General features: G+C 32.8%; 3 protein-coding genes and 1 long non-coding RNA gene across 4 annotated transcripts; 2 read left to right on the plus strand and 2 right to left on the minus strand.

The window, feature by feature from the left end:
- Positions 1–6,161: 6,161 nt before the first annotated feature.
- On the plus strand, positions 6,162–11,889 carry LOC128182170 (uncharacterized; the record flags this gene model as incomplete). The annotated part of the gene is made up of 7 exons (XM_052850776.1): positions 6,162–6,772; positions 8,024–8,117; positions 8,478–8,663; positions 9,179–9,246; positions 9,593–9,788; positions 10,422–10,600; positions 11,791–11,889. Coding segments are annotated over exons 1-7 (840 nt in total), but the record flags the coding sequence as incomplete, so codon positions are not given.
- Positions 11,890–11,891: 2 nt separating this feature from the next.
- Positions 11,892–16,666, plus strand: LOC128181626 (uncharacterized). Its single transcript, XR_008243338.1, has 3 exons — positions 11,892–11,943; positions 12,488–12,532; positions 14,008–16,666. It is a non-coding gene; the product is annotated as an uncharacterized LOC128181626 (long non-coding RNA).
- Positions 16,667–16,848: 182 nt separating this feature from the next.
- LOC128181522 (uncharacterized) lies at positions 16,849–18,359 on the minus strand. Its single transcript, XM_052849948.1, has one exon. It carries the CDS (start codon positions 18,167–18,169, stop codon positions 16,946–16,948), a length of 1,224 nt encoding a protein of 407 aa, XP_052705908.1. The 5' UTR covers positions 18,170–18,359; the 3' UTR covers positions 16,849–16,945.
- A 5,766-nt stretch (positions 18,360–24,125) lies between these two features.
- LOC128181596 (uncharacterized) lies at positions 24,126–25,393 on the minus strand. Its single transcript, XM_052850060.1, has 4 exons — positions 25,137–25,393; positions 24,954–25,008; positions 24,640–24,846; positions 24,126–24,552 (listed from the first exon to the last, which is right to left on the minus strand). The coding sequence occupies exons 2-4, from the start codon at positions 24,997–24,999 to the stop codon at positions 24,362–24,364; spliced, it is 444 nt and encodes a 147-aa protein (XP_052706020.1). The 5' UTR covers positions 25,000–25,008; positions 25,137–25,393; the 3' UTR covers positions 24,126–24,361.
- Between the last annotated feature and the right edge of the window lie 1,830 nt (positions 25,394–27,223).

A 27,223-nucleotide genomic window follows, 5' to 3' on the forward strand; every position in this document is an offset into this window, starting at 1 on the left:
GATCGGGAGTACTGTAAATTACTTATACTACGCGAGTACTTAATTCCGCGATTCCGCTGGGTTTTTTTTTTTATTAAATCGCGAACGTGGAATTTTTATCCTTATATCTCATAGTTGTCAACTCTTAGAAAATAAAGGCGAGATTTTAAAATCTGCAAACGCTGCTTCTCGCGATCATACGCATATATCAATTCCTCGCGTTTAATTAGGAATCTACATAACCAATGGTATAATCTAACTTCAAAATGGCCTGTTTTAAAGACAATACGTAATCAAATCATAGCATTTGTTGAGTGTCTTGCTCTAAACTAGTCTAAAATATCAGCATATAATGGTTAAGTTTCAGCATGTAATGTTGAAATATCATTAAATATTTACATTTTCCAGTGTCTTTGCCTGTGATAAACCCATCGGGCTTTATTGGATTTGATCACGCCCCGACCAAAATACTCAAAAAATGATTTCTTATTCCTTAAATAAAGTTGAAGTATCAGCATGTAATGAATACTGTAGAAACATATATTTTCGTAAATATTATTATAAAATGAATTTTATTCACATGAGGCAGTTAATAATAATAATATTCAATAATAAGACATAATATATTATATAACTTAACTGTCATTAAGTAACATACACGGAAGAGCCAAAAGCATGTCGCCAGTCCGTGCAATCCGTTGTATTCAATGTTACTTCAGGCATTACACAACAGACATCGTTCCGATCGTGTTCGAGATTGCCATCCCCAGTTTTATCATACTCAGTATTCGCTTTTTGGGCTTTATTTCTCTCTACTTTGTATTATGAAAGGTGATACCGAATAACCACGATTTTTAAAAATAAACATGGTTTGGCTAATCAAACCCATACACTTTTATAACAGTACACTATGTATATGAAAAAGATGTTAATAATAGTTAGCATCCTATAATGGGAACTTATTTGATACAGCTCAATGAAGCATATGGATGCTCATATACATCTAAGTACAATGTACAATAAGAGTTTTTCTGTATTTTGCAAATAATTGACCTTGGACTTCATTGTGCATAAAGAATAAAAAAATATATTTCCGCACCCTTGGAGTGAGTGCAGCATGTGATCAAATAATGAATTATGCTAATTCAATAAATATAGAATTAGCAACGTAACGTAAATGAATTTGAATTCAAAATAAAAAAAAAACATCCATTTTTTTTCAGTAAATCATCATTCATAATTAATAAAATCTTTTATTTATTTATAAGTAGAATTTATCGTAGACATTATGTTGCTTAATACCTGTAATAAAGATTTTAACATAATTTTTATTGCAGTTTATTTCCTCTTTTCTTGCAACAGACATCTTTCTTAACCTTACATTATAACCGCCGGATTTGTACCGTATGGGGTATTTTCCGTACCGGGCGATTACTCGGGAATTAGCTCAACACTCGCTGTATTTTCCACATTTATTCCGTGCAGTTAATAACACAATTATACAAACAGTTACCCTCCACTCCATACACATTAAAAAGGGGAAACTCACTTAGAACCATTATTTCAAGACCCTGGACTTTTGGTTGGATGCAGCTGTCTTTTTCTTGCGTAAAAACAAATTAAAAATGACGCGGTTACAAGCAAAATATGCACCGTTTGCGTAGTCTTGGTTCAAAAGCCAGACAAATCTTGTTGATTTCAAAGAGCATTGGCTGAGTGGCCAGCAATGAAATAGACAGGCCTACGTTACATTGCTGTTTGACACAACTACCCAAAGTTCAAGCTCTTGTTAAAATGGCTCTATTAATAATTCTAACTTAATGTTAACCTACATATGACAGTGAGGGAAAATGTTACGGATTATCCAGACGACTTGTATCTTGACTCTTAACCTCTAACTATCGAACTCTAACTCTCTACTCTGTTTAACTAACTTAGAATCATCTATAAAACATATAATAATATTTTACTGGCGTGACCATCTAAATAATTGACATGTATAAATCATCCAATCAGAGAATATTTCTTTATCCCTAAACTGACCTTCTCCCAGGTTCAGTTCAGTTCAGTTCTTTATCAACTTTAAGCTATACAGCTTATCAGTACAATAAATATAAAGAATATACACGTACAGGTAGGTTAACAGGAGAATGTGGCAGAAGTGTACATATCATATCAACATCTAATTTGCATTAAGTAAATTTTGTCTTATTTTCAAGCTAAAGTGAATAAATTTACCCAGATTACAAAGTCCCTTTACATTTTCAACATTGAAAAGTTGCAGAAGTTTACACGTTGAAGGTTTTTTCCAGTAATAAGGCTTTGTATTTTTTGCGATAGCCTTCGTATATGGGACATATTAAAATAAAATAAAATTCATCTTCAATAGAATTTGAACATAAAAAACATTTTCTATTGTGTCTTGCAATATTATAAAATCGACCAGTTTCTATTGACAATTGACGCGAAGACAACCTGAATCTGGAAATACACTTTTGATATTTGTATGGAATAGGTTTCCTCAAATAAAATTGTAAATCATGGGTTGCAATTAAGTATTTGAAAAATGAGCATTTACTAGAAATATCTAGTTGAGAAAAAATATATTGTGTAGCTTGGTCAAAAATACGTTCTTTAATAACAATGAGATATGCAGCTGTTTTTTTCCCCACAATTCAAACATACCCAGAATGCATTAAAAATCTTTAACATGATACAACCAGTTTCATGGGCGGATCCAGAAAATTTTTCCTGGGGGGGTCCGAAGGATAATTGTGTTTGCCAGGGGGGGGGGGGGGGGGTCCGAGGTATATTTTCGCGATAATTTTACTATGTAAATTTAATAAATTTTCATTTTCCAGGGGGGGGGTCGGGACTTAACTATGTTGAACATTCTTTGGAACAGCAGAGGACAGCGTCCTAATTCAGAATAAACTGCTACATAACAAGTTGACCTTTTAACTCCCAAGATATGTTTACAAAAATCAAGATGAAGTTTCTCAATATTAGGTGCTTTGAGTGAACCCCATACCTCAGAAGCATAGTTAATGACACTGCCAACAAAGCAATCAAACAATGATAGCAAAGTATTATGATTAAAAAACATGTTTCTAATATTTTTTTTCAATACAAATAATGCCTTCCTACCTTGCTCAGCAAGTTGTTTCTCGGCTTTAGAAAATTTATTATTGTAGTAAAAAATAATGCCAAGATAAGCAAACTGATCTACAATTTCAAGGGGTTTACCATAGATATACCATTTTCCACTTTCTTTTACCCTTCCACCTTTTCTAAAAACAACAATCTTTGACTTATCAACATTAATGTGTAATTTCCATGTGCTACAATAATATGCTAATTCATCCAAAAGAGATTGAAGACCAGCAATTGTCTCTGAAAAAATCACCATGTCATCAGCATACATAAGAAGGAAAATATTCAGTGATGAAATTTCAAATGGTACACATTCAGAATTTAAAAAATTGAGTTCAAAATCATTAACATACAAATTAGATAAAATAGGTGAAAGCACTTCACCTTGCATTAAACCAAGATTGCTGTTAAAGAAATCACTCAAGAGTCCATCCTAAGTCACAAATACTTTAACATTTTTATACAACCCTTTTATAACACGAAGAAGTTTTCCTTGGATACCAATTTTTGACAATATCATCCAAAGTTTAGACCTATCAACAGAGTCAAATGCTTTTTTGAAATCAATAAAGGCACAGTAAAGTTTTTTATTATTAGCCAACGATGAAGTAATTAAAGTATGTAGAGCAAAAATTGCATCACTTGTACCACATTTAGATTTAAAAGCAAATTGTGCATCAGTAATGACATTATTTTCATCTGACCATGTTATAAGTCTGTTATTCAATACAAAAGTAAAAAGTTTACACATGTTGCTAACAAGGCTGATTCCTCTATTAGGATCAGATTTATCTCCCTTTTTAAAAATAGGCACAATAATAGGAGAAGACCATGATTCAGGTAGGAACCCTGTTTGTAGTATACAATTAAAAAGTCTATGTAAGATAGGCAACAGATATTCTTCAAATTCAATGAAATATTCATTAAGTAAACAGTCGTCACCATGTGATTTACCTTTTTTTAATTTCTTAATAACTACTTTAATTTCTTCAACATCAATATCCTTATCGAGTTCTTCAAAAATACAATCTTCAGCAACATTGGAGGTTTCATTATCAATAGCAACATTGCTTTGTGAAGTTAATTTAAAATGATAAAAAATCTCACTTAGTTGCACATTAGATTTAAAATTGCTTAAAATAAGCACCCAGGTAAACGCCCATTTATTCACCTGCGTTAATCCGCTAATTGTTATGTAATTGCATTAACTCTATTAGTGTCAAACACACATTTGTTAGCTGAAACCATTGTCCTTCAATCCTGCCTTTCTACTAAGTATATTTCCTAAAGCTACACTTGATTACTTTGATGTCCTATTTCTTTGTTACAGTTAAGACGTTTGATAAACATTAATTTACATTCTATCACATCACAGTCAGGAGGAATTTCACGATAATTAAGAAGACTAAATAACGTTAACTTACCAACAAGCTAAATTATAGAAAATGTTCTCAACATGTCTGACAATTCTGACAATTCAATTTATTCTCTCAAACCATTATCATACAATGGTACATGAGGTACAATAACATATTTACATTAAATTGTGATGTCAAGGGTCTAATAAATTATATATAAATTATAATACAACATAGTATTACATGTGTTAGTAAGCATAAGTAAGTAAGAGAAAAAAAAATAGTAATAATACAAAAAGTGGTAGAAAAAAAAAAATAGATCATCATATAAAAATTTAATACAATGTTTCATTGGTGTTCAATACGCGGAGAGTAATAATAATAATAAATGCTAATATAGTTTAGGCTGGACAGCAAAATTGCTCTTGGATATTCAATATAAAAGAGCTTAATTTTTTCAATGTTTTGATGTTCGTTGTCATCAGCAGTTCCCTAAATTTTAATGTACTTGGTTTTTGAAAATACTTGGTACATAGAAATTGCTTACGTAAAGTTAAAAAAAATTTACATTCAAGAATAAAATGGTATTCGTCCGCTAATTTACCACTATTACAGAGTGTGCAGCTTCTGTCATTTACAGGAATTCCATACCATCTACCGGTTTCAATCGGTAAACGGTGATTTGCTGTTCTGAATTTAATAAGTGGTTTCCAAAATTTTTTAGTAAGAATGCCTAAGTATTTTTCAAAACCAAACTTTTGTTTATAAATTTTATATATTTGACCTTTAGATGAATTATCTATATCTTTTGCCCATTTCTGAATGAACTGGTCCTGCAATCTTTGTTTGATGGCGGCAGAAATCCACTTATCATTAACTATTGCAGTACATTGTTCTGTCCAGATATTAGAGAACCCACATGAGTCTAAAATATGTCGTATAAAATCAGTCCATTATGGTGGCATATCTCTGCCCCTTGTGTGCAAGTTATATTTCTATCAAATATGTTGACATGCAAGATAAATATGTTGACATGCAAGATAGTTATGTCAACATGCAACATAACTATGTTGACATGCAAGAAAATTACAATCAAGTAAGAATTATAAAAAATTTCAAAAAATCTTAAATATTGCCCACATGTGACATCCAAGATGCTAGATGCTACTTATTTATGTCGACATGCAACTTATATATGTTGACATGCAAGATAAATATGTTGACATGCAACTTATTTATGTCGACATGCAACTTTGTTATGTTAACATGCTACTTATTTATGTTGACATGCAAGATAAATATGTTGACATGCAACTTGTTTATGTTGACATGCAACTTATTTATGTCGACATGCAACTTAGTTATATTGACATGCGAGATAAATATGTCAACATGCAACTTAGTTATGTTGACATGCAACTTAGTTATGTTGACATGCAAGATAAATATGTTGACATGCAACTTATTTATGTCAACATGCAACTTTGTTATGTTAACATGCTACCTATTTATGTTAACATGCGAGATAAATATGTTTACATGCAACTTATTTATGTCGACATGCGCGATAAATATGTTGATCTGCAACCGCCAAAGAGAAGACGTACGAAGTCTGCTGAAGTTAATTGCCGCCTTAATCCATGTGACAAGCTTAGCACAAGGTATGTGATTTTATTCATTTTGGTCCGTACAATAGCTATAGTCGATAACTCGATCTCGATAGTTTATATTTTAAACAGTACATTTTCAATAGTTATTAATGTAAAATACATTATTATTTCCACTGACCCTTTACCCCTATTTTGTCATGTGTGCAATGACTTCCTTTTTAATCGATTTTGCAAGTGAAATACTGAACTCAAAACCATATTTCCTTCATTGATTTCAAAAAACGAATTTGGAGTGGACCTTTGTTCATTAGTAAAATTTTAGTTTGTAAAAATATAAATTTATAAAAACTAGCATAAGCTATAAGTTTATATGTCGAATACCCTCGCATTAGGGACATGAGTACACCATTATATATATACAACTGAGTATATTTTTTTAAACAAAATTAAGTGGTTTCAAATTCCGACACCTGTACATTAGGCCTAATCGTAGACCTATATTAAGATATTTTTTTAAATATAAAAAAAAATCATAAAAATATTTATTCACATTGTTATCCATCAAAGAACTCCATCCTACGTAACTGATCGGAATTTTACTCTCTACCAACCACCAATCTTGATGTTATAATTTATTTCGCTTTACGCTCGTGCATGTTATATGGGACTGTCGTAAGTAATTTTATTCAACTTAAGCTTATATTCTTATTACCACAATAGTAGTTTGATCTTTTTCACTTCTGTATATGATATATTTTGACTTGGCAAACGTTATGTGTTTTTAAGCCTACATGATATTTCACCCAGATAATTTTGAGTCCGCGTGTTCAGGTTATTAACAAGAAGAAAAAAGTAGATGATAAGTTGAAAATATAGCCTTATTTATTCGTAAATGACGAAGCCCTCTCACGGGCCCGTGAGAGCGAAGCTCTCCCTACAGATAACACTTGTACATATGCCCAAATATGGAAATTACATTCTATACCTATGAACTGATTATGAACATGATGAAGTTGAAAAACTTTTCCAAGATGGAGGAAAAAAGGATCACTTCACGCGCAGTGACATCTACGGCTTCCATGTTCAATTTGGATCTCGTACAAACTTCACGTTTGGTGATAATCTATCAACTTTGTTTAAAGAGTGATAAATACATTCAGACTTATTAAGTGTGTTTTTGATGAAAAACTGAACTCTAAATTAAGAAAACAAATTTCGGTTTCCTACAACTTTCAACAGATGCATTAGATCCGATCAAATAAATTTCAGGACATCTGATTGGACCAAAAAAATCGTGTTTCAACAATTAAGCAGCTTTATTTCATTGTTATTCAAATAACATAATTTATTTTAATTGAACTTGCTTTCAGATTACTTTTTGAAAACACCAAACACGATTTTTTTCTTCTACTTTCGTTTTTCAGGTTTCATCTCAAATCGTAGTCTGCCCTACTTGAACCCATGTCATTTCGTACCCAGATTTCGAATTATTTCTAAAAAAAACAAGAAAAACCCAAGTTACGACCAATAGCTAATTCAATAAAAACGAAAGATAATCAAAACTTAATTTTGTAGACATATCATAGTAATTGACAGACACATTGTTAAATATTTCCACATTCTAACACAACCACCCCCCCCCCCCCCCCCCCCCGTCCAAGGTGTGAACCATTTTTATATGATTAATAAATACTATAAGTCATGTTGAAATTACCCCCAATCTGCCATGAAAATAAAAGCAAATAGGGAAAATATTTGCAGCAATATGCATTATAAATACTTTAAAATTATTAGGGGGAGCTTAGCCCCCCCCCCCCCCCCTTTTTTTGTTGTTGTTGCAAAGTTAGACCTAACAAAGCATCCGAGAGGATATTGAATAAGACCTATTTATAAGTAAAGGACATAAATTGATACTTCTTTTAGATGGAGAATACAAAGGTTTTTAAAGTGTGGAACAACAATCGCACAGAGGGGCGATTGTTGGGGGCCAGCAAATTTCAAGAATTAAAGACCAAAGGTTAGATTTTTTTAATTGAATCTAAACTACATTCTAGTATTTGCCACTATATATTAATGATTCATCATTAATTACTTTCAAATTAGATGTATACCGTAATAATTATTGATAATGATATGTACTAGAGTACTGTATATGTGCATGTGCAGGGTTGTCTCTAAAAATTGAAGTAGAATGAGGAAATTAAAAAGTAAAAGAAGACAGGGGGTCTAGCTTATAGCTAGATTGTGTTTGAAAGGCAATAATAGCCGGGTAATTAAGTCATTTTAGGCGGGGGAATTCTCCGCCCCTCGGTTCTTAGAGACAACCCTGCATATGCACTCTATTTAATAGTATGACCGAGTCTTTTTTCAATTTCAGTAATTACAAAATTTGAATTGGGCGAAGAAACAGGAAATATTCGACTTGTTTTAAGTGATGGGTGTATAATAGATGACGAAGATGTTTTTCTACAACTTGAAAGCAACGAACTGTATGTCTTGAAAGCAGATGAAGTTTTAAACATCCCCCAAGCATTATCAACTGCATCAGGAGGGTCAGAAGCAGGTACGTGTGATGTGTTCCAAATATGCATAAAATTGTATCTTCCCAAGTCAAAAACTTGTCTTGGGAAGAGTGCTGCCATGCATGCATTCCTAAATGTTTATTTCAAGAATTCTCAATAATGTATCAATTGCAATATGCAGTTGATTTAAAGAATGTTCATAACATTATTCAATATCATGGGATATAAACACTTAAAATTGGCATATTATTATTAAAATGAGTAATGATTATGGTATAATTATGGAAAGTGTTCAAGGTAAAGATTAACTTAATTAACTTAATTGATTTGTAGCACAATATATTTTATTAACAGGACTTTGCACATGCATGAAATAAAATAAAGTAAAAAATTAAGGAGTTTCACATTCAAATGATACTTTTTACATTTAATTTAAATTGCATAATTTAATGCATAGATGTACATGTTGTATACATATGCACAAGTGTATCTATATCTATATAAACCACTGTAAAAGATATCAATCCTTTCATCATTAAAATTACTTTATTTGTAGGAATGCCTTCATCAAAGAGCGAACAGTTATCTGAATTAGTAAAAAGACTGCGTTCAAAACAATCGAATGTAAGAATGTTATTACATCAATAGTGATTTTTTTTAGTTTTTAAATTTAAATGGAGCTTTCCTACAGTTTTGCTTGTCTACATGTATGTAAAAATGGAAATAGATTTTAATGACATACAATACAGGGTCTTGCAACTAAAACACTTAATTAACAAGTTTTACATTTAGAAGTAACATGTATCAAGCAATGTCTTATTTAGAAGTGAAAACAAAGAGGATTCCAAGATATTTGGTAGATTAGCGATTAATATGAAAATTTTTCAAACTTTACATTAAAAAAAGGAGGTGAATAGGGAGTGAAAATTATTATTTGTGCAATTAAAAAACTTAGTTAAATTAAATTCAGCAGAGACCATCGAAAAAGCAGAAGTCTACATCTATGACGTGCCACAAAGTTCAGCTTGGGTGGATGTTACATACAGGTACTAAGTTTACACAAGTGCGGACCTCCAGTGGTGGGGGGACGAGAATTGTGGAAATGGCAGATGCTTCAACATATGCGGAAATCAAAAATAGAGCGATAGAAATTTTCTTTCCAAATGGTAAGAAAAAAAGATTAATATCAAATGTAAAGAATATTGTGATATTGGTATGAAAAATATTGACTAAAAAGAAATTTAGTTGCAATTTATATTCTTATAGAAAGAAAAAGTACTAGAGTAATAGTAAAGTAGCTAGTTCAATATTTAGAATTGATTATTTCAAAGAAATCTTTGAATCTGCCAGATATCAATGCATGTGTGCAACTTACATCTTACAGAAAATTGGTGAATTCTGAGTTTATAATTAGTTTAATTATCCATATCATTAGTATATGCTTCAAGTGTTATATGTAACAACTGCAGTAACCTATCAACAACAATTATTTTCCTTCATTTTAACAAACAATCTCTCTCTCTCTCTCTCTCTCTCTCTCTCTCTCTCTTTGTGTTTGTGTAAAATTACACCCACCCACTTTATTGCATATAGATGATATTGAATTGTTACTTGGTATTTCATAATTAACTAAATTTTGTCAGTTTGTGGGCATTAAAAATAAATAAGAAAGAGAGAAAAGTCAAGTTAATGTAAGCTTTGGTTATAATTCAAGGTTAATTTTTAAATATCGTGATTTGTGTGTTAGACTGTAGATCATTTCATAATATTCACTGCCTTTTTTTCAATTATTTAATTAGGTTCCAATATTAAAGGAAAGAAGGAAGATTTCGATCACCACCTTGGGGATTTTCAGGGCCGTTCCATTCCCCAAGATGGATTCACTCTTCAAATATACATAAACTCCATGAAAGCATGCAATATGACAGTTAAGCCACGGCTCTATCTTTTATCAAAGATGAAAGATGAAGAAAATGAGGTATAAATATTGTCTAATTGCAAATTTTTCTTATATCTGAATTGAAGATTGATTTAAATGAGTTTTTAGAAGATACTGTGGAATCATTTAAATTCGTGGGGGCCAATTTTCGTGGATTATTACTTTTTTGCTCATCTGTGGGGATGTAATTATTGGATGCGTAGCCTACTGTTTCAGTACTAAAGATTGTTTACGTCGAGGATTTAAATTCGTGGGAGAGGGCTACCCACGAATTCCACAAAAATAATGAGCCACCATGAATTTTATTGATTCCACAGCAAATGAAACTAATTTTCTCAATTTGTACAAACCCTTTTAGCTCACCTGAGCTGAAAGATCAAGTGAGCTTTTCAATAACTTTTTGTCAGGCATCTGCCCATCTGTCTGTTTGTAAACATTTTACATTTTCACATTCTTCTTCAGAACAACTGGGTAGGGAGGGGTCACATTGGGGGAGGGGGTCAAAGTATTACATTGAAATATATAGAGAAAACACTTTTAAAAAATCTTCTTGTCAAAAACCATTTGGCCTGAGAAAATTGCATTTTGAACTTGTGTGTAAGGATCCTCAGGTTGTGTAGATTCAAGTTAATTAAAACAAATCATGATCACCCCTGCATGCATGAGTGTAGGGTAGGGACACAATAGGGGTTGAATTTTTACACTACGGAAGATTTTTAATTATTAGAAAAACATCAAATATTATGATTCAAGTATTTACCTAGATATGCAAACATTTTGACATATTGTTATTTCTTCATGGTTTACAATGTGACCCCTGATCAATTCTTGTGACACGTACACAAGGGGTTCAAAATCTGATGTAGGTTTATATATACATGCATGTACATTGTATGTATATATAAAAACATTAGTTTAAGATCTTCTTGAGAACCAAAATGCTGGACATGTGATATGATTATAAAATCATTGTGTTGCAAAAGGGGCTATATATGTTAAGTAAAAGTAGACAAACACGATCAATTCTACTACATTATCCAGATATTTTGTATATTACTCTATAAAGCTGATTTTATTATGGTTAATGTTGCTCAGGTGAACCGGGCCATATCTAAAAAATAAATGGTTAAAATGGTCTGACCTTTTCAATCATATTTGGTTTCTTGCAGATAACTAGCAATGTGGCTTTCATGTACACATGTAATTATTATTTTTTTTATTCATACAAGGATGAAAGCTGGGAATTTGCGGAAGAAGTGGATGTTAATCCACCCATTTCCATTCTGAATGCGCCAGGAGTCTCAACTCAGAATCCACAAAATCCAGCTAGTTCACCCAGTCCAGCAGTGTCAACACCACATCAGCAGGAATCAATTCAAAATGTAACAAGTATTTTTTACCCTAATTTTTTGTTCTATTAGTAATAAATTGGTATTTATACCTGGATAATTAAAAATCAGTTTGTCTTTCTGTTGGCAAATCTAGGATTTAAGTTCGAAACTCTTTTATAGAGTTCACTTAATAAACAAATATTATAGACAAACATACAGACAAGAACAAAAACACATGATGTTTGTTCTTGTAACTGCATATATATTATTCTATATACTAAGTTCATACCCTTTTTCTGAAAAGAGGAACTTTTCAGTATTTGTGTCAATGAGAATTGTAGATAAAAATTTCCAGGAACGAACATATTATGTACTAACTATGATTCAAATAAATTGATGACATCCAAGTGGTCCATTTAATCCAATAAAATATTGCTACTGCACATAGCTATAGCTAAATATTTTCAGAATCCAAATTTTGTAAAGGAAGTTAAAAAATATTCATAACATTTAACTGCATCTTCTAGTATCTTAAAATTAAATGGAAAAGTTTAGGAACTCATAAAAAGTGTCTTGCTTTTATTCACCCTCACAGGATGAAGAAAACAGTTGGGATCTTCCTGATCTTCAATCTCCTGTTGTAAGTATTCTTTTAACTTCATTAAAACTGCAATGTAGCATAACATTATACCCCAGCTCCAAAAGAGAGGGGGTATATTATTTGTTATCTACGTTCAATCAAGGTGTACAGGGAATCACCCTGGGTTGTGTTCCATACACCCTGAGGCCAAAGGGTGTATCAGGTACCAAGTCGGGGTAAATCCCCATACAACCGGCCTTGATTGTCCCTGGCTATAAAGAATTTATTTTCCAGCTATGTAAATCAAATTAATCTATTTCCTATGTCCAATCAAGGGTGTTATACACTTTTAAGGTATGCCATTTACGCATTTCAATTTGATGCATTGTGATGTCACATTTAATGCATTATGATGTCATGTCTTTTTTTCCCTCCGTCTCGAGTATGGCCGGTGTCTGGAAATTTACACCTGGCTTATTAGCCTATCAAATGAAGCTACATAGGAAATAAAAAGTTTTACCCTTATGTGTGTGTCTCTTGGTCTGTGTGTCTGTGCGTAACAAATATGCCATATAGTTGTATCCTTATTTGAACCAATAAGCAGTCAACTTAAATGACGATTTTGTTTATCTTTAGCTTAAAGGATGACTGCACTTAGTGCCGGGTTTTGGGTCTCTTTTGGTTGCTTCTGTTGTGTTCATTATCCTATATAGTGAGCAAATAACATGCTACCTTACACATCATGTGATATAATTTTGTACTAGTATTTACAAAGTTACCTGAGGTGAGAAATCATGTATTTTTCCTACAGGTTACAACAGAGAAAACAAAAGTAAGATGAAGCAGTTTTTTCTCATGAGAGCATGTTTGTCTATGATTAATCTCCCTTTAACACAATTTAGATAATGCAAATACCCTTGGTATACAACTACTGTTTAACGGAGAACAATAGACAAACATGCACTGACTTTGTATGAATTATTTATAAAAATGGTTGTCCTCATTTAATATCATAATTATGGAGATTCAAGAAATCACGAAGACCCCCGCCTTTGAAAACAAATTCGTACTTGGTAACAATATACTTTTATTTAACGCAATTACGTAAAGTTGCAGTTTGGGTGTTGACAATTTCTGCAATTGAAAGAAAAATTCTTCTTTCAACAGTTTATTTTCTTGCAAATATTGCATGCAATAGTACTTAAGTTCAGTCATCCTTTTCATACAAATTTTCGTCAGATTTCTCATGTGAGCAACTAATAGTCACAGATGTTTGAAATTTCAAAACACACTTTGTTTAGGTACGTATGCCATATAATGGGATCCATTTTTGTACGTAATGATTAGGGGTTAAATTTCTGTTAAATGACGACTTTGCTGATGTTGTATATTCAAATCAGAGCGGAGATATCACTAGTGAGTGAAAAATAGCTCACAGATATTTTGTTCATTTTAAATGTTTAACTTGGTAAATTTGTACTGATAACAGACTTAACTGGTCCAGTTATGTTATGAATATTTATATTTATCTCTAGGTGTTGAGAATGCCACAAGTCCCAACCTGCACAATATGTACAGATCGGTTCTGCGATACATTTTTTGTACCATGCGGCCACATCGCTTGTGCAGTGTGTACTGCTGAACTGGAGGAGCGGGGTAGTCAGTGCCACATCTGCAGAGAGTCGTTTACATCAACTTCAAAACTCTTTTATTAGATTAAGTGTAGATGTTCAAAAAAATTTGACTGAATTTCAATTGTTTAGGCTAAATAATGTCAAGCAAATAGAGTTTAATTGTGGTTGAAATATACAAGCAAAATTTACTTTAATATACTGTTGAGGTTGTACTAATATTCTAGATTCACAATCTCTGAAATTCAGATTTGAAGAGAGAAAAAAATTATAACTCAAAATAAAAAAACTTAACTTACTGCTATGACAAAAGAAAAAATATTAGCTTCTCCAAAAATGAGCTAATATGCTCTTGTTTAAACTTTTTATTATGAATTTGAGCAAAACAATATTTTACATTTATATGTAGACTGTATAGAACGCTATACAATTTGATTAGGAAATACATGTATCATGTTTGAAATTTTTGGACATAAAATATTGAGAGTATAAGCAGTAAGGTTGTGATCTTTTTGATAGGAAAAGGAGAGCCTCTTTATGACATCTTTATGCATTTATGCATTTTTTTCATATTGCATAGTGTTTTGGTGAATAAAAGATTCCATCATGTGCTAGCTTTGCTATGGATTGCTTTTCAATTCACATAAATGTAGAAACAAAGGATGTTGAAATTTTAATGCGTATTTTGTCAAATTTTTACCAAACTGGCACATACTGTTCATGCTTTTAATATGTAAAGTTGATAATTTTAAAAAGAAAAGAATTGTTTCAAGGATTATTTGAAAAGTTTTTTCTAAACCTAATTTTTTTAGCTTCTATTGTTAATAAATCTAGCACCAATTTTAGCAACCCCCTCCCCTTATGCTCTTGGTTGCCATGGAATTCATCAGCTTTCCTTTAACCTGTATGCAAATTTCATACTGGTACAGTGCATGTCTATGGATCATTATATGAATTATGAAGACAGTTTTGATATACAGGTTAAGTTAAGGACTCATGATTATTGTTTATAGTCAAGTGACTGCAACCAGTAACAGTTTATAATGACTCATATAGCTTAAACAATTAAGCTATTTTTTATGATTTTCAATTATTATTAATTTTTTTGCTTGTTTACCTCAACATAAAAAAATAGTTGATTTTTTTTATCAAGACACTTGAAGATATATCTAAGTGATCTGGTATGATTTATTGTCATTAATTTTAATTTTTTCCCCATATTGCCATTTTTTTTTATTTGGTTGTAGTAGTCCAATTAGCAAATTAATGTAAAAAACAAACACATTTTTTTGTATTTTATTTCAGTTAGTCTTGTAATTTATCATAGTTAAGCAACATTTAATTTTTTTTAAATAAATCTTAATAACCCATGTTTGATTTTTTTTAATGAGTTGTGCTTCCAAATCTGTAAAAAAAAAAATTAATTCAATGAATTATGCATAGATCTGTTCCGTGCATTGATATGCCTTCATTTACACTCCTAAAATTATGATATTGACTTTAAATTATCGGATTATTATCGCACTGAAGCAGTAGTGTGCGTGTAATTTTTAAAAAGTAAATAACCAAAGTGAAATCACAAATCGATACAAGTGCCAGAAGACCCAGGAATGGCAAAAAAATTCACAGGCAATATGATAAATTTGTGATTTCATTTTGGATAAATACTTTTTTGAAATATGACCGATTTTCAAAATGGTAAAATTTTGAATCAAATGATTAAATTTGAATGCAAAAGAAATTGTGTGATACATAACTTTGAACAATTGTGCGTGCCTGCAGATTTGTTACTACCCAAGACAATGTGCAATGAGGCACGTATCTTGGGTCTTTTTACATTGGTAAAGTTGATGTTTATGACCGAAAATTCATTAAATCTGATGTTGCAGTTTAAATAATTTTCTCTAATGTTAGGTGGACAGCAAGGTATATATGCATTTCCTTAGATGAAATGTCATGGCGATTGACATTTTGGGACCTCTCTCTGCGGGCGGTCTATCGTAATTGGTGTGTCCGTCCGTCCATCTGTCCATCCGAGGTCTCATTTAAGGGTATACAGTGACCTTAAACTATGTTCTAAGATCAAGGTTATAGCAGAATTGTAAACAAATGAAAAATCTTTGTCCGAAGCACATCTTTTCTTCTTTTCGTCCAGTCTGGCTCATATTTCACCCACAGAGTTTTTGTGATTAAAGGATGTACACTGACCTTGAATAATATTTTCTATTTGCTTAATCTTATTCAGAACCAAAAGTAAAATGCTTAAAGTAAGGGTAATGAGACGGGAATAATAAAAACAGGACAATTTTTAAGTTACAGGTCAATGTCGAAGCAAAATGCTGTGAAATACTTTTTATTCTATTATTTGTCCATATTTGAGCGGGGCCCTTTGAGATGGTCACCATCTCAATTATATATAACATAGCATTCATGAATTCAGTGATGTTCTACTTGAACAATTTCAAGATATAAAGGCAAAGCGCAGTAAATTAATTTAATATTTTGAACAATAAAAATGGTAATATAAAGTGTGACCAAAATCTAACAATGTCCTTTTTAATGTCAAGTAGGTATGTTCTGAATGAGGGAGAATAGATCTAGAGATTTTATTATTAACAATGCATTATCTATGACATGTTCATTTATAAAGGAACTTTTTTTTAAAATTTTTAACCTTAAATTAGAAGTTTGTCCTACTTTACTAGTACTTCGAATTTGCAATTAAATAAAAAATCTTCACAAAGATACAATTTCTAATTCCTTTATCAAACAATATTTAGAACATACGAAAAAGATACCTCCTTATAACCACATGAGTCAAATCTATGTATATACATGTAATTTATAAGCGATCTACATAGTTTGTTATACGGATAAAGAGTTCTGTTGCTTCTTCTACTGTGTTTGGTGGGTAATTCAAACCGTTTTCAATTCTTATTTGAGTACCAATAACTTCAAATTCCATCGAAACACCATTTGCAGGAGGGTAGGCACAATATTCTTGTTCTATGCCATTCAGATTACCAGGTATAGGCATTTTATAATCTCTTGTTTGGTAAATTTCGGGCTGAAAATACATAACATCTGGTTTTCCAGACGGACAATCTGCATTGCGGTTTCTTCTAATTGTGTGTTCATTCCAATGCTGTATAACTCTGTACAATTCCCTGTTGATAATTGGTAAGAAACAATACCTAGCACACTCTAGGTGAACTACATCGGATGTGTCAAAAACACCCAAATTATCCATATCCTTAAAGTAATTTATCCAAAAATTGCCACACATTTCCCGTAAACACCGCCAAAATCGCTCTATTCTTGTATTTCTATATGACGATCCATACCTAAAACTTGATAGTCCTTGCAGAGGATCCTGGTGATTCCATCGCAAAGCGTATTGCAAATCTCGAACTATGCAGTTCTCAGTACCCCTGTCCGCGTATACGACCACAGGAACCCCGTTTATTTCTTTGATATAGTCTATATAAAATCTGGATATATATTCAGGGTTTTTGTTAGAATTGCAAGCTCTAAGCCAGAGAATACGTCTTGAAAAGCCATCTACACAACCATGAATGGAAATTCCAAATGGTTTCAATTTGTCCCAGCCATCTAGATGAACACAAAAATTGGGCCCTTCGTTAATGTACCTTCTACGCTGAAGACGACGTTGTCTACGTCTTATTACACCTTCTGCGTCCAAAACAGTTAATGCAAGGCGCACCAATTCACAAGACACATTGAGGTCATGGTCGACTAGCAGACGTCTCCTCATTCCTCTATAGCCAATGTCACCGCCCGAGCCTGAAAGTTCATGTAAAATAGCCGTTACAATGTCCTCCAAACGTGGCTGGTTGTTTCGTCTCGTTAGATTCATTTCCCTTAAAACTCGATGAATTTGTCTCGCACTTAAAGCAGTGTTATGTCTGCTCGCAAGAAATCCAATGATTTCCTGAATAGTATAACCAGAGTGGTAATAAACAGCAATCATTTCATTTCTACTGAGGGGTAGTCCGTCCACAACCAAACGTTGAGCCATAGCAGGTGTATAGATATTTTCACCCATTGTATCTTTTTTTTTTTTTGCTGAAAAAAGTAAAATAAAACACACACTTTATACCCAGTGAATTTTTGTTTTGGTTTCTACATGTGTAAATGTACATCAAACTATTAAGTAATTCTATAAATACTAGTATACCACGATTTGGCTTGCAAGCGTTTTATTATTATATCAAAAATTTGCAATTTAAATAAAATTAACATGTAAGGTAGTGAAGTACTAAAAGCGCGGTTATATTATATATATATAATGGCTACAAGAAGTACTTATATCATTTAAGAATTAGACACTGACCAAAAGAGAAATTAACACCAAGAATAATAATCAGGTAGGATTATAAAAAGACCAGATTGCTCAATCAAAAGATCTTCATTACATCAAATATCAGTTTTATATTAGATCTAAAACAAGAGTTTTACCTTGTCTGTTGTGGGAGAGACAAGATCGATGACGTCCCAAAATGTTAGTTTCTCTATCACTGCAACCACAGATTTGATTAAACTATACCCTCTTTCAAACGAGCAGCATGCAAGAATGAAAAAGTTGCATATTGACATAAATAAGTTGCATGTCAACATAAATAAGTTGCATGTCAACATAACTAAGTTGCATGTTGACATAAGTATGTTGCATGTCAACATATTTATCTTGCATGTCGACATATTTATCTTGCATGTTAACATATTTATCTTGCATGTTAACATAACTAAGTTGCATGTCGACATAAATAAGTTGCATGTCGACATACGGAGGTCGCATGTTAACATAATTAAGTTGCATGTCGACATAAATAAGTAGCATGTCAACATAACTAAGTTGCATGTCAACATATTTATCTCGCATGTCGACATAAATAAGTAGCATGTCAACATAACTAAGTTGCATGTCAACATATTTATCTCGCATGTCATCATAACTAAGTTGCATGTCAACATAAATAAGTAGCATGTGAACATAACAAAGTTGCATGTTGACATAAATAAGTTGCATGTCAACATATTTATCTTGCATGTCAACATAAATAAGTTGCATGTCGACATAAATAAGTAGCATCTAGCATCTTGGATGTCACATGTGGGCAATATTTAAGATTTTTTGAAATTTTTTATAATTTTTATTTGATTGTAATTTTCTTACATGTCAACATAGTTATGTTGCATGTTGACATAACTATCTTGCATGTCAACATATCTATCTTGCATGTCGACATATTTGATAGAAAAAAAACTTGCACACAAGGGGCAGAGATATGCCACCATAGTCCATGGATTTACACAGTCATTATTATACATATATTGGTTTGCTAAATATTTGTAAACAGTAAACACAATCTTATTGTCTTGACCTTGGATCATTTTTGTCCAATAAGAAATCATTCGAGAATATACAGTTACGTATAAAGGATAACGACCTGATTCACCATAGACCATATACGACGGAGTACTACTTTTCATACATAGAACATATTTTAAAAATTTCAAATGGATTTTTTCAATAATATCTATATTCTCGTAACCCCAGATTTCACAAGCATAGAGCAAAACCGGCACTTCTACTTTATCAAACAAATCAAACTGTTGCTCCATGGGTAGATTAAAAAGTCTTATTTTTCTTATAATACTATACATAGCTTTCTGTGCTTGCTCAACTAAGTGTTTTTTTGCTTTACAAAAAGATCCACTTCTGGAAAATACAGTACCCAAATATTTGAATTCACTCACAATTTCAACAACGTTATTATTATAATAAAAAATGTTTTTTGGCTTAGGGCCTTTTGAAAAAACTAATATCTTTGTTTTTTCTACATTGACATTTAGTTTCCATTGGGAACAGTACACATGGAATTCATCTAGTGCTTTCTGGAGATTATCAGCGGTCTCAGACATAATAACCGTATCGTCTGCATAAAATAATAGGCAAAGTTTCAAGTATAACATCAACTCATCTTCAATGGAAGAACTAATACTTTGTAACCCAACAATATTTTTATCTAATAAAAAATCTTCTAAGTCATTAATATACAATGAAAATAAAAAAGGAGATAAATTTTCTCCTTGACGCACACCTATATTACAACAGAAAAAATCAGATGACATACCGTTCATACATATCTTAGATTTTATTCCTTTGTACATATTTCGTATAAAAGCATAACATTTCCCCCCTATTCCATTATCTAATAGTTTATACCATAGACCATTTCTCCAGACGGTATCAAATGCTTGTTTAAAGTCAACAAAAGCACAGAATAATTTTTTCTTTCTACATAGTAAGGTATTTGATAAAAATTGAAGAGTTAGAATATGGTCCAGAGTTGAATGATTTTTCCTAAAACCTGCCTGACTGCTAGTAATGAGGTTGATTTCAGATGCATACGTATCTAAACGCTTGTTCAAAATGCATGTAAATAATTTTCCGGGGCAACTAAGCAATGTTATCGGTCTATAATTTTCTGGCTGGGTGGGGTCGCCCTTATTCTTAAATATAGGTTTAATAATTCCTATCAACCACTCGTCTGGTACATAACCTCTATCGTAAATTAGATTAAATAGTTTCCTATAAACTGGTAAAAATATTGTAACTGTTGTAAAAATGTGTTCATTAATCACTAAATCATGTCCTGGTGATTTATTGTTTTTAAGTTTCTTAACCGCTTCTAAAATTTCTTCGTCGCTAATAGGGAGGTTCAGAAAGTCATATGTATCCGTAACGGCCACTTCTGGTAAATTTTCATTATTGTTATCGACTTCGCACTCATTCATACCTTTCAGAAACTCGAACATATCATTAATATCTACAGCACTCGAGTTGTTTTTACTACCTGCATTAAGGATTTTCCAATAATCTTTTGGATTATTGGAATGCAAGTTCACTAATTTTTTTGTTAGCTCCGACTTATGGTTTTTAATACACTTATCCATTATGTTTTTATAATTTTTGTTCGCTGATTTTAGAGTTTCTTTGTTTTCGGCAGATTTACATTTAGAATAGTTCTTTGTGGCTGAGTGGAACTTTTACATGGTAATAATATCATTAAATAGCTAAAGAGCTAAAGGCATACTACGCACTACCCATTCCTCACCCCGGATTGGAATTTTTCTGATTTTGAGAATTATATATATTTTTTTTGCTTGTGAAGATTTTTTGAATGAGCCTGCCACGCCCCTTTTAAAAAACGTTCCTTGAAATTACCGTAAATATAGTGAATAAAATGAATGTGAGCATTCATTCAATTAAGAGCAAGTTACAACTGTTTCCTATCTCTGAAGAAATGTCCCCATTCGTTAGCTCTGAAAGATTTTGAGACGATTTTGGTTTTTATATTTCAGCAGACTTATAACAAGTAAGAGTAATTTCCCCTTATTGTGACGTCAAAGTTCACGTCGGTCAAGTGTCGTATGTCTCTTTAAAAACTACCCTGAAAAAAAACTACGCGAAATATCATACTAATTTTATAATATGATATAAGTAACAAATGTTCTTGAAATTACACATTTTATCTGTGTAACCAGGGTTATATAATTAAATTTGAGAGTGTTCTTGTGCGTGTGAGTGTTTATTTTTAGCCCTGCGACGACAGACTTCATCTATAAATAAATGTCACATGATATCTAAAACCTGCTCTACCTGTTCCCGCCAATATTCTGCACTAAATATTATATGTTAAATACCTGGAAACTTTCCACTTCGATGTCCAGACAGACACATGGAAAATAATTTATTTAAGAAATGAAGATAATAATTTTTCTATTGATCGACGTATCAAAAAAGAAGAATTAACATTTATAACGTTTAAGTTGTATTTTGTTTGCTGACAATTAAACAGACACAACTTTACATTGTGTTGACTGTGTTTATCTTGGAATTTCGCGTTCTATAAATAGTGTTAGATCAGAACAGTTGAGAAAAGTAGATCCGGCGAAAATTTTATTGATGCAGGTATCAAAGAAATTTTTCGACCAATCAAACGAATAAATATTAAATGATGTGCTTAGATATAATAATGAATTGTTACAGGTTTTTGTATAACTTACATTTGTATAATTCTACTGAATGAAGTGAACCTTTGACCAAATCACGTTGTCTGAGTTATTTCTACCGACACCGGCTACATCTGCTTCTCAAAAATATTACTTTGATTCCCGCGAGAAGGTGAGAACGCCATTTTTGGAATTGCATTTTGGGTCGAAATTTACTGACGCCGGAAAATTCTGTAGAAATCGATTGTGAGTGTTGCTAAAATTGATGAAATGATTTTTAATGATTATCATTAGTTAGAGGGGTTTCTCTTGTTGAAATTAATATGCAATATGTAGGCCCCATATGTTAGGTACATGAGAATTAGAAGTAAAATGCGAAGCTTGCGGCTATGACTGTTGTGTTGACTTTACACAGTGAAATTGCAAGTTACAGACAATAAGCAAAATAACAGTAAAATAACACGAAAAGTAGGTGGATGGAACATTGTAAACTATACACCGGTAAGTTTCTGACATGTGATAATGCAACATGCACGCAGTACGGAAGGCAGGGAATTAACTGGGGGAGGTCTAAAAAGCTGAAAAATCATGAAAAATTAGCAAAATATGAAAGGGTCAAAATCTCATAAAAACCGGTATGTAGAGAATTTTACAGGTTTTGACTAGTAATTTTCTTCAGAAATTGGTGATTGGCCTTATAAAGAGTGAATTAAAATTATTTGTGCTGAATGGGAACTGAGGAAATTCTAGTTACAGAGTTCCGAAGACATGCAACCCCTGGCTACAATGAATTGTATTAAAAAAAACTGCCCCATGTCACCTCATGGCGGAAAGTGTAGGGCGAGTTAACCATCGGGCAGATACTTTGAATCTGGCAACTCTTGTTTAAAATATGCACGCAAATGGATAATAATGCCTAACCTAGCGTTTTTTAATTTTATGATTTTTTATATCCCGACATTTTGGTTGTCAACCTTAGACATTAATTTGTAAACATTAATGATTAATGAACAGATTATTGTATTCTACGTCTATATTCCTAGACGTTTTCAATACTTTGCTCTACGTTTGAGTGGGGAGTCAAACGGCTTGCGTGACCTTGTAGGCTACGTCTATATGGATAAATGATGTATGCATAAAACGGGGAAGTGTAATGGGAATACTCCTTCCCCTCCAGATAGTGTTTCAAAACAGTCTTTTGTCTGAAATTCTTATTTGGGACAGTAATAGAAATTAGATTAAAAAATGGACCTAAAGAACCAAATTTAGAGAGAGATACACTAAATACCCAATCACTGGTTTGAAGTAAATGCAATAAAAAAGTTCTTTTTTGTCAGTCAGCTGCAACAAACAGGATTACGACCAGGTACATGCACATATTATCCATTTCAGCTTAGATTTTTCATTGCTGTCCGCTCCTTTAAATATCCAACAATGCAATTTATTTTAATTTCAATTTTAAAGAATAAGATAAGGAAAAAATCGGACAAAGCATGTACAAAATGAACAAAAAATGGTTCAACATGTTAAGCATTTTATTATAATAATGTGTAAAGTGTTAATTCCCGCGCTTGCGCGGGTTATCATCGAGTTCATAATAAAAAAAAAAGGATGAATCGGTGATGAAGCATCAGGTAAATAATACATGTACGGATAAATTTGTTCCGCCTTTTCATCTAGACTAGTTGTTCATCTAGATACTATAGAAACATGTGATGATTATAATTACATCTATGACGGCTTTAAAGAGCCAGAATAAGATTTATCCATGTAGCTCCGGATGATATTTTAAACTCGCTTGAAAGTAGAAATATTTTTGATTTATCGTATTTACAAAAAAAAAATGACAAAGAACTGCACAATCCTAATACCGAATCTCTGCGGCAACTGTGGAGTCTTTAATCATTTCAGAAGAGGACAACATCAGCTGGTCGATATTAATATCAATCATTCCAAGGTACAATCAAGAACTCAAACCATCATTAATGGATGTAATAACTTTATTATAATAACATACTTTAGAGTATATTGCTTGAGGATCAACATTTGTAAATTCCAATAACAACAGAAAAATTAATTTTATACAATCCCTTTTGTTATTATAAAGTAGTCAACAGAGTTGTTCCTTTTTTTCTTGATCTTTCTCAGATGATAGACCTAATAGAGTAGTATTAACAGTGAACGAATATCGGTCATCTTAATTTTAATTATTATAAGCTTATTTGCCGACTCCAAATCCAGCCTGTTGCAGATAGAGGGCTTCTTGGGCGGCCTGTGCATCTGTTTCAGCTCCATATCCTCCTTGTCCACCCTGGGACAGCAGATAGGCGCCCAGACCCCCGAGTACCAGGGCAGTGATGGCGTTGTTGTTGGATGTGGTGGTGGTGGTAGTAGAAGTGGGGGTAGCGGCTGAAAGAGGAAAAGGGTAATTATAGAAAAATCTCTCTCTCGTAATTAATATTTGATTTTAATCATCACAATCCATGAAATACGTACTTGCGCATTGCGGTCCGCTGTAGCCAGTGTAGCAGACACACACGCTATCGTAAGTTACGCCTGTGACGGCTCCTGTGATCGTCAAATGGTCTATGAGACAGAAGCCATTGGCGGCAGCTGTACACACAGTGCTGGCTCCAGGACCGGCACCTACGGCAGGAATGGTGCATGTCCCTCCACCCAGAGCTGCTTGGGCTGCCTGAAAACCTAAATTCGTGGAAATTGACACACACTTTATCTAACTGAAGACGACGCAGAAATGACCCCAATAACCTAATATCTAGACACGGAAAGGAAATGTGAAATGTACTCACCCACGGCGACACAGAACACACAAAGGAGGACCTGGAGGGAGTGCATGGCGACTGGCTGAAATCAAAAAGATTAATTAAAATAATTGACCCTCTTTATGATGCACGTGTGTTAGGTATTTGTATGAATTCCTCCATAACAAAAGTTGTGAAAGCTTGGTGGTGTGAGGTAGAGTAAATACTGACCTTGGATCGGACTATTCGGCTCTGTAGAACTGAATGCTGATATGGATTAAAATCAGGCTTTATATACACTTTACCTCTGCCACGGAAGCAATGCCGGTTAAAATAGATGTTAGATAATTCTCGTTCCAAAGTACGTTCTGTTACAAGAGATACACGTCCCTGACGTACCAATGACGTAACATTACTACGGGTTACAATGCACAGCAGAAGTTTTTATCCCGGGGTTTACGCCAAGAAGGAAGTATACGGTCTAGCCAGCCCGACCCAAGTCATAACAAGCACGTTACAATATGTAATCGAGGGGGTGTCGGGGAGGGCCACCTCAAAAAGAATTACCGGTACATCTAAAAGAAAAAAAAATAGAAAGTGATTTCATTTCTTGAATCATATTCGCTCAACTTTACTATCTCACAATCTAACAAAATCTTAACTAAGAAACCATAGACGAATGAAATGGAATACTGTCTACTGGCCTAATTGTTAAGTACACTATAAGATTAGGTTTAATTAAATGCTTAATAACATAATGTCAGCATGTAAATTTTTAAGATTCCCAACCAAATTAAGGGGAGCATGAACGAATGTTTATTTCTCTCTAAAAAAAAAAAAAGAGAGAGAGCACGATAAAAGATAGTCGAAAGATGTAGAACTACTAATTTATAAAAATATTGAGCTATATTTAAATATTCTAACGCAACTTCATGTACTGGGACAAATTCAGTAGTAATGTTTGGTGTATATTTTTTATGTCTTAGCAAATTACCTAAAGTTAATTTTCAAACCAGCACGAGTTTCTTTTTTTTCTTCTTTTTTTTTGCATAAAAATTGTTATTGTCTTTATATAGCAAGACACTGCGTGTAGTCATCAACATATTAATCCGATTTTTTTTAATACAATTCAACAGTTGATGAAAACTTAATTCTCCCGAAAAACGTCAGATAAGAGAATCCGAGATGGATGAGTACAATGTGGCAGCTAATTTGATGTTTGAGACACTTTATTATATAAATATTTCTAGTACACAATAATCTGTAAATTCTACACTGTGTTCTGTACAACATTATCTTTTTAAAAAGTTTAAAATGCTATCGCAATTGTTTTTAATAATCAAAGATATAGTTTATTTTTTTTAAACATCTTTGAAGCCCAAGTTCCTCTCTTTGTTTTTCTGGTTTCTTTAGTATATGTATACGAAATCATAACAATATATGGCAATAAAGTTAAAAAAATAAAAAGTCAAGCATGTTTATAAAAGTTTTAAATACTGAAAATGCGTATTAATAAAAGGCTGCCACAGTCCATGTACGATAAGGCGAATAGAGTTTGCAAATGCCGAGGACCAAACCATAAGTTTGTATATGAAACATGTAGTGTGGTCTGCTTCCTTATATGCCTAATTACCGTCCGTGGGGATATTCAACTCAGAACTGGTCAACCCCGGTCTTTAAATTAAGCACATTGGACAAACACTGCCGGAGTTGTATATTGCCCTTTCCCCCTTGAAACCTCCTCCCCTGGAAAAAGAAAAATTGCTATAAAGCAGCCCTCAGGGAAAATTAATATCATTATAATAGATTTTCCCACAAGGAAAGCTGGTTATATTGTGAGTTTTCCGCCTTCTGATAGCCAAATTACCCCACACGGAAAGCCTACTCTATTGTAGTTCCCTCTTTCTTTCATTCCGGTCATGTTAATGACGGACTATTCATGGCAATATTTCGAAACAGCTTAGATGACATTGATAATGAAAGGTACTAGTAATACGTGTTTGGCGCCTCTCAAAAAAAAAGGGGGGGGGGGCTACTATATTTAGCCAGTTTTTCAGGGAAAGCTATATTGGGGGGGGGGGGGGGGGGGCTGCTATAAAACACCGGTCAACATGTTGTTGTATAAAGTCAACACAAATAAAACGATTGATCACCTAATGCAATATTTCTGACAATCCCGAAAATTCATAGAAAAAATCCGAGCTTTGCAGGAAAACAACAAAAAGGTCCATTGGCATTATTCGTGTTGTGTGTTTTAGACAGAGATAGTGCGATAATCTTTTCTAACACCTTTACAACATTATTTCCACGTCACATGG

This window comes from Crassostrea angulata, chromosome 4, assembly GCF_025612915.1.
Source record: "Crassostrea angulata isolate pt1a10 chromosome 4, ASM2561291v2, whole genome shotgun sequence".
In the NCBI taxonomy this organism is placed as follows: domain Eukaryota; kingdom Metazoa; phylum Mollusca; class Bivalvia; order Ostreida; family Ostreidae; genus Magallana; species Magallana angulata.

Coding starts and splice junctions, on each gene's coding strand:
- LOC128181596 (XM_052850060.1), bottom strand. CDS start 24,999: ATGCACTCCCTCCAGGTCCTCCTTTGTGTGTTCTGTGTCGCCGTGG. Junction 24,847..24,953: donor TGTGTTCTGTGTCGCCGTGG/GTGAGTACATTT, acceptor CCACGAATTTAG/GTTTTCAGGCAGCCCAAGCA. Junction 24,553..24,639: donor CAGCGGACCGCAATGCGCAA/GTACGTATTTCA, acceptor TTCCTCTTTCAG/CCGCTACCCCCACTTCTACT.
- LOC128181522 (XM_052849948.1), bottom strand. CDS start 18,169: ATGGGTGAAAATATCTATACACCTGCTATGGCTCAACGTTTGGTTGTG.